Source organism: Staurois parvus, unplaced genomic scaffold (genome assembly GCF_062004578.1).
Source record: "Staurois parvus isolate SC_StPar_1 unplaced genomic scaffold, SC_StPar_1.0 ptg000172l, whole genome shotgun sequence".
Lineage (NCBI taxonomy): Eukaryota > Metazoa > Chordata > Amphibia > Anura > Ranidae > Staurois > Staurois parvus.
This window is the reverse complement of record NW_028317968.1, coordinates 4,439,038-4,451,350: the sequence shown is the minus strand read 5'-3', so window position 1 is coordinate 4,451,350 and position 12,313 is coordinate 4,439,038. Positions and strand designations below refer to the sequence as shown.

Genomic DNA, 12,313 nt, shown 5'->3' with positions numbered 1-12,313 from the left:
ATGTGACAATAAGTCATGGAGAATGGTTTAAAACAAAGAAAGCAATCTAGATGAGTGGTCCTAATCCTTAACCATTCTGTTCAATATTAAATAAAACTTTTATGAACCAAAGATAGTTTTCTTGATTTGACAGGAACATATCCTATTTTAATTATATACAAAAATAGATTGGATTATCCAAACCAGTTAAGCAAACACACTGAGTTGTCTACAGATGTTGGCTTGTTGGGTTGAGTTTTTTGGTTTGTGGGTTTTAAGGTGTTTCTGAGCTTAGTCCCCTGAAATATAAGGCCATTTTTCAGTTTTTCCACAGTGTGAAACTGGGATGAAATTGTCTTATTTTACATTACAGCAGCATGAAATTGTACCTAACCCTGTTGTAACCTTTCCCAAATACTGTAGCTTAGCAACAAGATACAAGCCAAATATTTCACTGTATAAGTATAATCTGTAAAACAATGTCTTGAATATAATTTAAGAACCTTCTCATTTAAACAATTGTGTCTGGTTTTGCAGCTTCACCTTCAACAGTGTAAAAATATCTTTAAAAATACAACAAATTAAAATGCTCTCAGTGGTATTAGAATGAAGGCATTGTACTGCAGGAGGTTACAATCTGGATCTGAAGTTCAAAATTGTAGCTTTCTCAGATTTAGTTTAAGTCTTTCAACATTTTGCTGACGAATAATAGCATACCCAAAACTAAAAATAAAATTGCCTTTACTTCTCTTACACAACAGAAGATTGGTTACGGAAGTAGCAATGTTAGCACCAGTCTAGTCTACTCAGCATACTTGCTAAAGCTTGGTTGCACACTAAGGTCCCTTTTCACACAGTGGGGCCCAATTAAGTCCATCAGTTTTTCAGGCGGACCTGATTGGATGGTCCATTCAACAGACTTGTGTCCGTTTACACCTGTCTAAAAAAAAAAAAAACAGAAGGGGTTCTGTCCTCTTCCATTTAGGTGGATTGGAAGGTAGTCGGGTGTAAATGGACAGTGGAGTCCATGTACGCCCGCTGGTCTGTAGAGCAGAGTGGGCTCTGTCCGTGTTCGCTCTGCAGAAACTGAGCAGACACAGATGTGTCATCCGCCCTCTCTCCTCCAGTCAGCATGGGATCTGCGAGAGGAACTTTATCCTTCCCAGATCAGGTTCTCCTGTGTTTGGATGTAGTTCCCTTTGTGTGTGTTTAAACATCTCTAAATGCAACTAAATGGAATGCACCTGAATGTAGTGTGAATTTTACCATTTTTTTTTTACCAAAATGTTCTATAAACGCTATAGCATGTCAGTCAATGCCAGTGTGAATGAGGCCTTGAGGTACTAAAATCAATGGACAGTGGCATCTTCTATGGATCCATCCATGAGCCTTCTCAAAACATCTCTGGCTTTTCCTTTACAGTGTTTAAACCAGAGTCATCAATGACGAAACACAGGTTTGGAATAATTTCAAAAGTTTAACACTACACTGTCTCTGACTGTTGCTGAATACATACCTATACCTATACTGCTGCTGAATACATACCTAAGATGTCATAACTACAAAACTGTAAATTGTCTATATACAGTATATCGCAGAAGTGAGTACACCCCTCACATTTTTGTAAATATTTTATTCTATCTTTTCATGTGACAACACTGAAGAAATGACTCTTTGCTACAATGTAAAGTAGTGAGTGTACAGCTTGTATTACAGTGCAAATTTGCTGTCCCCTCAAAATAACTCAACACACAGCCATTAATGTCTAAACTGCTGGCAAAAAAAGTGAGTACACCCCTAAGTGAAAATGTCCAAATTGGGCCCAATTAGCCATTTTCCCTCCTTGGTGTGAATGGGGAGCAGATGTGTTAAATTTGGTGTTACCACTCTCTCTTACTGGTCACTGGAAGTTCAACATGGCAAAGAACTCTCTGAGAGTCTAAAAAAAGAATTGTTGCTCTACATAAAGATGGCCTAGGCTATAAGAAGATTGCCAAGACCCTGAAACTGAGCTGCATCATGATGGCCAAGACCATACAGCGGTCTAACAGAACAGGTTCCACTCAGATCAGTCCTCGCCATGGTCGACCAAAGAGGTTGAGTGCACGTGCTCAGCGTCATATCTAGAGGTTGTCTTTGGTAAATAGATGTATGAGTGCTGCCGGCATTGCTACAGAGGTTGATGGGATGGGGGGTCAGCCTGTCAGTGCTCAGACCATACGCCACACTGTATCAAATTGGTCTGCATGGCTGTCGTCCCAGAAGGAAGCCTCTTCTAAAGGTGATGCACAAGAAAGCCCGCAGTTTGCAGATGACAAGCAGACTAAAGACATGGATTACTGGAACCATGTCCTGTGGTCTGATGAGACCAAGATAAACTTATTTGGTTCAGATGGTGTCAACCAGGTGAGGAATACAAAGACAAGTGTGTCTTGCCTACAGTTAAGTATGGTGGTGGGAGTGTCATGGTCTGGGGCTGCATTAATGCTGTTGGGACTGGGGAGCTACAGTTCATTGAGGGAACCATGAATGCCAACATGTACTGTGACATACTGAAGCAGGACATGATCCCCTCCCTTTAGAGACTGGGCCGCAGGGCAGTATTCCAACATAACGACCCCAAACACACCTCCAAGACAACCACTGCCTGCTAAAGAAGCTGAGGGTAAAGGTGATGGACTGGCCAAGCATGTCTCCAGAAATAAACCCTATTAAGCATCTGTGGGGCATCCTCAAACGGAAGGTGGAGGAGCGCAAGGTCTCTAACATCCACTAGCTCTGTGATGTCATCATGGAGGAGTGGAAGAGGACTCCAGTGGCAACCTGTGAAGCTCTGGTGAACTTCATGCCTAAGAGGGTTAAGGCAGTGCTGGAAAGTAATTGTGGCCACACAAAATATTGACCACTTTGGGCCCAATTTGGACATTTTAACTTAGGGGTGTATTCACTTTTGTTGCCAGCGGTTTAGACATTAATGGCTGTGTGTTGAGTTATTTTGAGGGGACAGCAAATTTACACTGTTATACAAGCTGTACACTCACTACTTTACATTGTAGCAAGGTGTAATTTCTTCAGTGTTGTCTCATGAAAAGATAGAATATATTTACAAAAATGTGAGGGGTTTACTCACTTCTGGGAGATACTGTATTTATATTTTATTTTTAGATTTCTTTTTTCAGGTATTATAAATTAGTACAAACCTAGAACTTTCAGACTTCACTGTACTCATGCATACATACAGCACAGTACATATCACACAGTAGATAGTTGCCACTCATATAGATGTATAAATTATAAGCCTTTCTGTGGTGAGGCCAACAGGAGTAGCTGCTCCCACTGTTCTGAGGTCATGGTCTTATCTGAAGGTGCCTACTTTTTTGACATTTGGTTTTGAAAATTTCTTAATGTCATATGGTATTTGGTAAAGTTTTACAAGTGAAAGCAGATCTTTGGTTGTTGGTTTCTGAAATAGAATTTATTTGCAGAGAGCAGAAAATACAAAGAATATCTGAAGCACTAAAACAAAGAAGGTAATCTAAACAAAAATATTAACAGACTGTATAGCCTTCTTGACCAAGTCTTTTCAGTGAATATACAATTTGTCTGTGCCTTGCTATAATGGAGTCCCCATACTCTCACACTTAAAATACTCTGACATTCAAATACTGTACACTCACCGGCCACTTTATTAGGTACACCTGTTCAATTGCTTGCTAACACAAATTGCTAATTTATTTCAGGTACTTATATAGCGCCGTCAATTTACATGTACATTTACATATATATTGTAATTTTAACATCAGTCCCTAACCCGCTAATCAGCCAATCATATGGCAGCAACTCCGTTCATTTAGTTATGTAGAAGTGGTAAAGATGACTTGCTGAAGTTCAAACCTAGCAGCAGAATGGGGGTAAAAAAGGGGATTTACCCCTTCCCTTATAGTAGATTGACGGCCGGACGGGACACTCTTCCTTTTGAGTGGGCGTCGTATGTTGTCCTGTCAGAAGGGGCCACTCACGGGACACAGCTGATGACATATTACTTTACTGGCCCGTTGCCGGTATCATATGACCGCTGTGACTAATCACAGCAGTTCACATGACATTTGTATACAATGGATGGCTTTCTTTCATGCCATCCATTGTATACAATTGTGTTAGCTGTGATTGGTCAAAGCAGTCACATGGTACAGACAGGGCCAATCACAACCCATCTGTATCATGTGATGAACTTTGCCCTCTGACAGCTAATCACAGCAAGAGACTGAATCAGTTTCATTTAGTAACAATGGTTGCTAATATCAATGAAATACATTGGTAGTATTCACAATCATAATGTGTAAAAAAAAACAACTGATCTCTTGCCCAGAGTAGTTTAAAGTTACTTTGGTAACATTGTATTGCTCTGGTCACAGTGTGTTGTAAAAATTTAAAAAATTAAAAAAAATTTTATTTAAAAGAAAAAGAAAAAATTGATTCCCTCAGAAGTCATAAGGACAAACCGTTAGGGACGCAGCTAAACAGTGTGAAGGAAGTAGCGTCAGTCTGTTGATCGACAGGGTGGTGAGATACCGCATGCATTACTGTGATGGCAGAGGTTTGACTTCTAACGAATCAGGATTGTGATAAGCGATCATTCTTTTTATGTTTGTGAGTGAGTTTTTAGTGGGATTGAACAAGCAATACATTTGTTAAATGGGATTATGCTATGTGTGTTGCTTTGTTCCCTTATCTTGAGCTTTTAGAGTTTTAAAGTATCGCTGGGCGGAAGGAAGATTTTGGATGGATCCACCTAAATGGATGATCGAATAAAAGTGCTGTTTGCCTATCAGTAATATGACCGGCATTTGCTTGCGGTGAGTGTTGTATCCTGATGGGATTTTGTTCACTGGGCACAAAGGGTGATTGATCTGCTACTCTGATTAAAGGTGGAGGAGTGAAGCTGTGAGCCATTTGACCCAGATGAAAACATCTCACTGTTTTAGATTTGTTGCACTTTTCATCACCGATTGGTGGAAGACTATGAACTTGTTAAAGTGTGGAGTGCTGCTGTAATTAATGGTGATTAAATACCACCAGAAGAAAGTTCTATTTGTGTGAAAAAATGCTAAAAAATGTTTGTGGGTACAGTGTTGCCTGTCCGCACAATTGTCATAAAAAAGTGCGACAACACTGGAAGCTAAAATTTGGCCTGTGCAGGAAGGGGGTAAAAGTACCTGGTATTAAGTGGTTACGTGACTTTGAACGTGGCATGGTTGTTTGTTCCAGACGGTTTTCCAATGATTGATTAAGCACGAGATCCTGTGAAATGCGTTAACAAGTCCTGTATACATGTCCTGGTGTTTTGTGTGTCCTATGGATCAATAAATATTCACTATACTCATCAATCCTCCGGTGTGCGGTTAACCCTCCTTCCTATTGGTTCCAGCCGGGCTGGTCTGATTATTTTTAAAAACTGCTGATCTACTGGGATTTTCATGCACAACCATCTCTAGGGTTTACAGAGAGTGGTCCGAAAAAGAGAAAATATCGAGTCAGTTGTATGGATGAAAATGCCTTGTTGATGTCAGAGGTCAGAGGAGAATGGGCAGACTGGTTTGACATGATAGAAAGACAACAGTAATTCATGTAAATATAGACCTACAGTGGGCATCGAAAGTTTGGGCACCCCAGCTAAAAATTTGTATTAATGTGCATAAAGAAGCCAAGGAAAGATGGAAAAATCTCCAAAAGGCATCAAATTACAGATTAGACATTTTTATAATATGTCAACAAAAGTTAGATTTTATTTCCATCATTTACACTTTCAAAATAACAGAAAACAAAAAAATGGCGTCTGCAAAAGTTTGGGCACCCTACAGAATTTCTAGCATGCACTGCCCCCTTTGCAAAGCTGAGACCTGCCAGTGTCATGGATTGTTCTCAATCATCGTCTGGGAAGACCAGGTGATGTCAATCTCAAAGGTTTTAAATGCCCAGACTCATCTGACCTTGCCCCAACAATCAGCACCATGGGTTCTTCTAAGCAGTTGTCTAGAAAACTGAAACTGAAAATAGTTGACGCTCACAAAGCTGGAGAAGGCTATAAGAAGATAGCAAAGCGTTTTCAGATGTCAATATCCTCTGTTCGGAATGTAATTAAGAAATGGCAGTCATCAGGAAGAGTGGAAGTTAAAGCAAGATCTGGAAGACCAAGAAAAATATCAGACAGAACAGCTCGCAGGATTGTGAGAAAAACAATTCAAAACCCACGTTTGACTGCACGATCCCTCCAGAAAGATCTGGCAAACACTGGAGTTGTGGTACACTATTCCACTATAAAGAGATACTTGTACAAATATGGTCTTCATGGAAGAGTCATCAGAAGAAAACCTCTTCTACGTCCTCACCACAAAAATCATCGTTTGAACTTTGCAAATGAACATATAGACAAGCTTAATGCATTTTGGAAACAAGTTCTGTGAACCGATGAGGTTAAAATTGAACTTTTTGGCAGGAATGAGCAAAGGTACGTTTGGAGAAGAAGGGGCACAGAATTTAATGAAAAGAACCTCTGTCCAATTGTTAAGCATGGAGTTCCAATCATGCTTTGGGGTTGTGTTGCAGCCAGTGGCACAGGGAACATCTCACGAGTAGAAGGAAAAATGAATTCAATAAAATTTCAGCAAATTTTGGATGGTAACTTGATGCCATCTGTGAAAAAGCTGAAGTTAAAGAGAGGATGGCTTCTACAAATGGATAATGATCCTAAACACACCTCGAAATCCACGGGGGATTACATCAAGAGGCGTAAACTGAAGGTTTTGCCATGGCCTTCACAATCTCCTGACCTCAACATAATTGAAAATCTATGGATAGACCTTAAAAGAGCAGTGCGTGACAGACAGCCCAGAAATCTCAAAGAACTGGAAGACTTTTGTAAGAAAGAATGGGCAAAGATACCTCAAACAAGAATTGAAAGACTCTTGGCTGGCTACAAAAAGCGTTTACAAGCTGTGATACTTGCCAAAGGGGGCAGTACAAGATATTAACTCTGCAGGGTGCCCAAACTTTTGCAGATGCCATTTTTTTGTTTTCTGTTATTTTGAAAGTGTAAATGATGGAAATAAAATCTAACTTTTGTTGACATATTATAAGAATGTCTAATCTGTAATTTGATACCTTTTGGAGATTTTTCCATCTTTCCTTGGCTTCTTTATGCACATTAATACAAATTTTTAGCTGGGGTGCCCAAACTTTCGATCCCCACTGTATATATAAAATCTGAGGAATGTTTCCAACACCTTGTTGAATCAATGCCACAAAGAATTTGGGCAGTTCTGAAGGCATAAGGGGATCCAACCCGGTACTAGCAAGGTGTACCTAATAAAGTGGCCGGTGAGTGTATATAAGATGTTTAATGACTGTGTATGTGGGTGGCCACCATCCCCTTTCACAGCCATACCCTGAGCTGTTCCTATCATTAGGCACTTGTGAGCCAGTGCCTAGCAGCAGGGTTAGCAGTGGCAGCACTAAGACGCGACATTTTCAAACTGTGATGGACATTTTCTGTTGGTTTTTTTTTGTGCTTTCTCTGGCTATTTAGTTCAGAGGTGAATTCAGAGAAGTTGGTACAGAGGCTGTTGAAGTCATAATGCTCTTTAGGGCTTGTTCACACTAATGTGATTTCAGATGCGACTTTGATCACACAGAATTCCACAACAATACAAATTACATTATTTTCTATGGTGCCCATTCACATCAGTGCAGTGTATTTTTGGAAAAGGTATACATGCTGCTTTGGGGTGGTTGCAGTATGATTTTGACCTCATAGACTTAATTGAAAACACACCAAAAAGCATGTAAGATGCATGAAAAACACATGTACATTTTGGCAGAGGTTTGTGTATAAAATCCAGTCTTCTACAAAAAAAACCCACACACGAAGCATCAAAAACACACTACAACATCACTGAAAATCAGGTCAGTCACAGCTAAAGTGGTGTTAACCTAACCTTCTAGTTCAAAAACATACAACCATCTCTTCTTTTCTCTTGTTTAGTAGTCTGTACACCTCAATGGTGTTTCTGCATATTACTCAGACAACATGCATCCTCCAGTAGCACATGTGACACAACATAATAAATGGAGCTTGTACAAAAGGGCCTCACCGTTCAGGTGTACCTAAATACAGCCCTGGCTATATCCCCACTATATTTTGTTGCACACAGCTGTAAGCCTAGTAATCTAATTTTTCTTCTTTCTTCTTTGTGAACATGTTTTATCAGTATTTTTAGCCCCTCTCAGCTGGCTACTTTTTAAAAATTTAAATCCTAATAGAATCTGGTATGTTTGATTACAGTTTATTATTCTTTTGTCATTTCCAGAGTGATTGGCACATCTGAAACTCCTATCATCATAGTTGGCAACAAACGTGACCTGCAGCGAGGCCGTGTTATCCCACGATGGAACGTGTCGCATTTGGTCAAGAAGACTTGGAAATGTGGCTACATTGAATGCTCAGCCAAGTATAACTGGCACATATTACTACTTTTCAGTGAACTGCTTAAAAGTGTAGGCTGTGCTAGATGCAAGCATGTACATGCTGCAATACGCTTCCAAGGAGCACTGCGCCGCAACCGCTGTTCAATCATGTGACAGGACTGCATATTTTTTGGTCTCTGGAGTCACAGTATGAAGGGTTTTTTTTTAGTTTCAGTGACACTGAGTACTTGAACTTCTCTTGAACAATGGCACAGCAAGTGGACCTACACAAAAATTCAGTTTCACCAGTGGCAATTTATAGCTTTCCAAAATGTTCTATGTGATATCATAGCATAGCGTTTCCGTGCTTCTTTTCAAGGGGATTTAGGGATATACTGATTCTGTGATGATATCAATATTTTTTTTAACCCCTTTAAATCTGAAAATTGTGTCTGTAATGACATAATAACCCCTTAGTGATTACGTTGACTTTAGATGACATGATGTATGCTTGAAATCCTTTATTGTGCTGTTATTTTAAAAATTGAGGACCCATTCTCGTTTGTTATGGATGATGTTAGTTACTGTGAACATTCTAAGATGGAATTATGGGTGATGAAGCCACATGTAGCTACAGTAATTATTAAACCTCAGGCCAGCAGACCCTCCTTTAGGGGTCACTATTATATTTCTGGATTGATTTTTGTGCAGCTCATTTAATCTTAATCTTCCATTTTTTTAACAGGGTATAGTACATTCTGTATATTTGAAGTGGTACTGTATATGGGAAAGTAAAGTTCCCTTAAAAATTAAAGCTGAACCTTAGGCAAACTGCTAACTTTACAGATGAAACTTATATAAGGGAGCTACTTTTTCTATCCAGCCAGTACTGAGATCTTCACGGACATTTCAGATAGCATAGCCAAGTTATTGATGTGATTTTTCTATATTGCAGTTAGAGCATAACATCTAGGTCACTCCCCTGCACACTGCTTGTGATTGGACAGTAAAACATCTGATTCCTCTGCTCTGTGTATCCTTGTTCTCCTTGTCAGAACATGTGCACACAGCACAGCTGATTGGTCCATATTCCTGCTCACTCTCTCACCGCCTAAGCTGTACTGTACAGTGGATGGCAAGAAACTGATTACAACATACATCAGGTACCAGCACTAATTTTTTAACCATCATTTAAATAATATACAGTGCCTTGAAAAAGTATAAATACCCCTTGAAATTTTCCACATTTTGTCATGTTACAACCAAAAACGTGAATGTATTTTATTGGGATTTTATGTGATAGACCAACACAAAGTGGCACATAATTGTGAAGTGGAAGGGAAAAATAAAAAATGGTTATTAATTTTTTTTAAAAATATGTGAAAAATGTGGCGTGCATTTGTATTCAGCCCCCTTTACTCTGATACCCCTAACTAAACTCTAATGGAATCAATTGCCTTCAGAATTCACATAATTAGTAAATAGTCCACCTGTGTGTAATTTAATCTCAATATAAATACAGCTGTTCTGTGAAGCCCTCAAAGGTTTGTTAGAGAACATTAGTGAACAATCAGCATCATGAAGGCCAAGGAACACACCAGACAGGTCAGGGATATAGTTGTGGAGAAGTTTAAAGCAGGGTTAGGTTATAGCAAAAAAAAAAATATCCCAAGCTTTGAACAACTCATGGAGCACTGTTCAATCATCTGAAAAGGGAAAGGATTTGGCACAACTGCAAAGGTACCAAGACATGGCCGTCCACCTAAACTGACAGGCCGAGCAAGGAGAGCATTAATCAGAGAAACAGCCAAGAAGCCCATGGTAACTGGAGGAGCTGCAGAGATCCACAGCTCAGGTGGGAGAATCTGTCCACAGGACAACTATTAGTTGTACACTCCACAAATTTCACCTTTATGGAAAAGTGGCAAGAAGAAAGCCATTGTTGGAAAAAAAAAAGCCATAAGAAGTACGTTTGCTGTGTCCCCCACATGGCTTTTCACAAACTGCAAATATGTTGAAGAAGGTGCTCTGGTCAGAGGAGAGCAAAATTGAACTTTTTGGCCTAAAAGCAAAACGCTATGTGTGGTGGAAAACTAACATTGCACATAACCCTGAACAATGCATCCCCACTGTGAAACGTGGTGGCAGCATCATGTTGTGGGGATGCTTTTCTTCAGCAGAGACACAGAAGCTGGTCAGAGTTGATGGAAAGATGTATGGAGCCAAATACAGGGCAATCTTCGAAAAAAACCTGTTAGAGTCTGCAAAAGACAAACAACGACCCTAAAAAACAGCCAGATCTACAATGGAATGGTTCAGATCAAAGTATATTCCTGTGTTAGAATGTCGCAGTCAAAGTCCGGACCTAAATCCAGTTGAGAATCTGTGGCAAGACTTGAAAATTGCTGTGCACAGACGCTCTCCAGCCAATCTGACAGAGCTTGAGCTATTTTGCAAAGAAGGATGGCCAAAAATGTCACTCTTTAGATGTGCAAAGCTGGTAGAGACATACTCAAAAAGACTTGTAGCGAAAGGTGGTTCTACAAAGTTTGTCTCGGGGGCTGAATACAAATGCACGCCACACTTTTCAGAAATGTATTTGCAAATGTTGAAAACCATTTATCAATTTCCTTCCACTTCACAATTTTTTTCCACTTTGAGTTGGTCTATCACATAAAATCTGAATAAAATACATTTATGTTTTTGGTTGTAACATGACAAAATGTGGAATATTTCAAGGGGTATGAATACTTTTTCAAGGCACTGTTTATGGTTTTATGCATACATAACCACATTAGTGTTATTTTATATGTGCCCAGAGTTCAGCTATAACATTATATAACAAACGTTTGCAGTTTTTATCAGTTATTTTGGGTTTAATGGAGAATTCTAGGCAAAACAGTCATATGTTTGGGAGAAAACCACAGTATATGTTTGGGAGAAAATGTGTAACCCCAGCTAAACCTATGTTTTTTGTTTTTTTTTTTCAGTGGAAGGGTCAGAACGTCATCAGGTTCTAAATCTCCAAGTCTCCATTAGAGAGATTTCCCTTTGTTTTACTGTTCTAGTTACCTCGCAAGGCCAGGATGGAATGGAGAGGAGCACACTTAGCAATAAAAACCTTAAAGAGGTTTTAACCCTTCCCTTCTTTGTTGAACAGTGTTTTGTTACTGACCATATCCCCACTCAAGAGATTTCCAGTCTCTGCGACTACTGTCACTGGGGCAGGAAATGGGGTACTCCTCCATAGTGGGAATACAGGCAGCAGTTAAGGCTTTCACATTTCATAGTCGGAGCACTGCATATTGAGAGCCCATGCCTTAGTGGAGGACCAGGTGTTCATCTTTCAGAAAAGTAAAATATAATGTTATACTATGAATGCAGAGAGCTCTGTTCCATGATCTCCAACATAGAGAGAGAACAATAAATTACAGGAGTAAGGATGAGTGAATCTGCCCAGGTTTGGTTTTTCCGGGGGGTTTGTCAAATCCAGCATGAATTCTGTGTAACCCAAACTTGACTTCAAACTCTATTGAAGCCTGTTACTACTGCCGTTGGCAAAAAGTTTTCAGAATGACACAAATATTAATTTTCACAAAGTCCGCTGCTCTAGTGTTGTTAGATCTTTTTTTATCAGATGTTACTATGGTATACCGAAGTATAATTATAAGCATTCCATAAGTATCAAAGGCTTTTATTGACAATGAAATTAAGTTTATGCAAAAGGTCAGTATTTGCAGTGTTGACCCTTCTTTTTCAAGACCTATGTAATTCGTCCAGGCATGCTGTCAATCAACTTCTGGGCCACATCCTGACTGATGTAATGCTTTCATAATCAATGCTTGGACTTTGCCAGAATTTGTGGGTTGTT

The 12,313-nt window shown here is 39.5% G+C and overlaps 1 protein-coding gene across 4 annotated transcripts in view; it reads left to right on the top strand.

The window, feature by feature from the left end:
* Positions 1 to 11,893, top strand: part of RASL10B (RAS like family 10 member B) — a 122,292-nt gene extending 110,399 nt beyond the window's left edge. For 3 of the 4 annotated variants that reach the window (XM_089676599.1, XM_089676601.1, XM_089676600.1), the window contains one exon: positions 8,346 to 9,130. In XM_089676599.1, coding sequence (XP_089532725.1) covers positions 8,346 to 8,616 — 271 coding nt within the window. In that variant the 3' untranslated portion in view covers positions 8,617 to 9,130. Of the gene's footprint in view, positions 1 to 8,345; positions 9,131 to 11,432 lie in introns of those variants that run through there. The other variant, XM_089676603.1, reaches the window with a different exon arrangement.
* Positions 11,894 to 12,313: the final 420 nt, after the last annotated feature.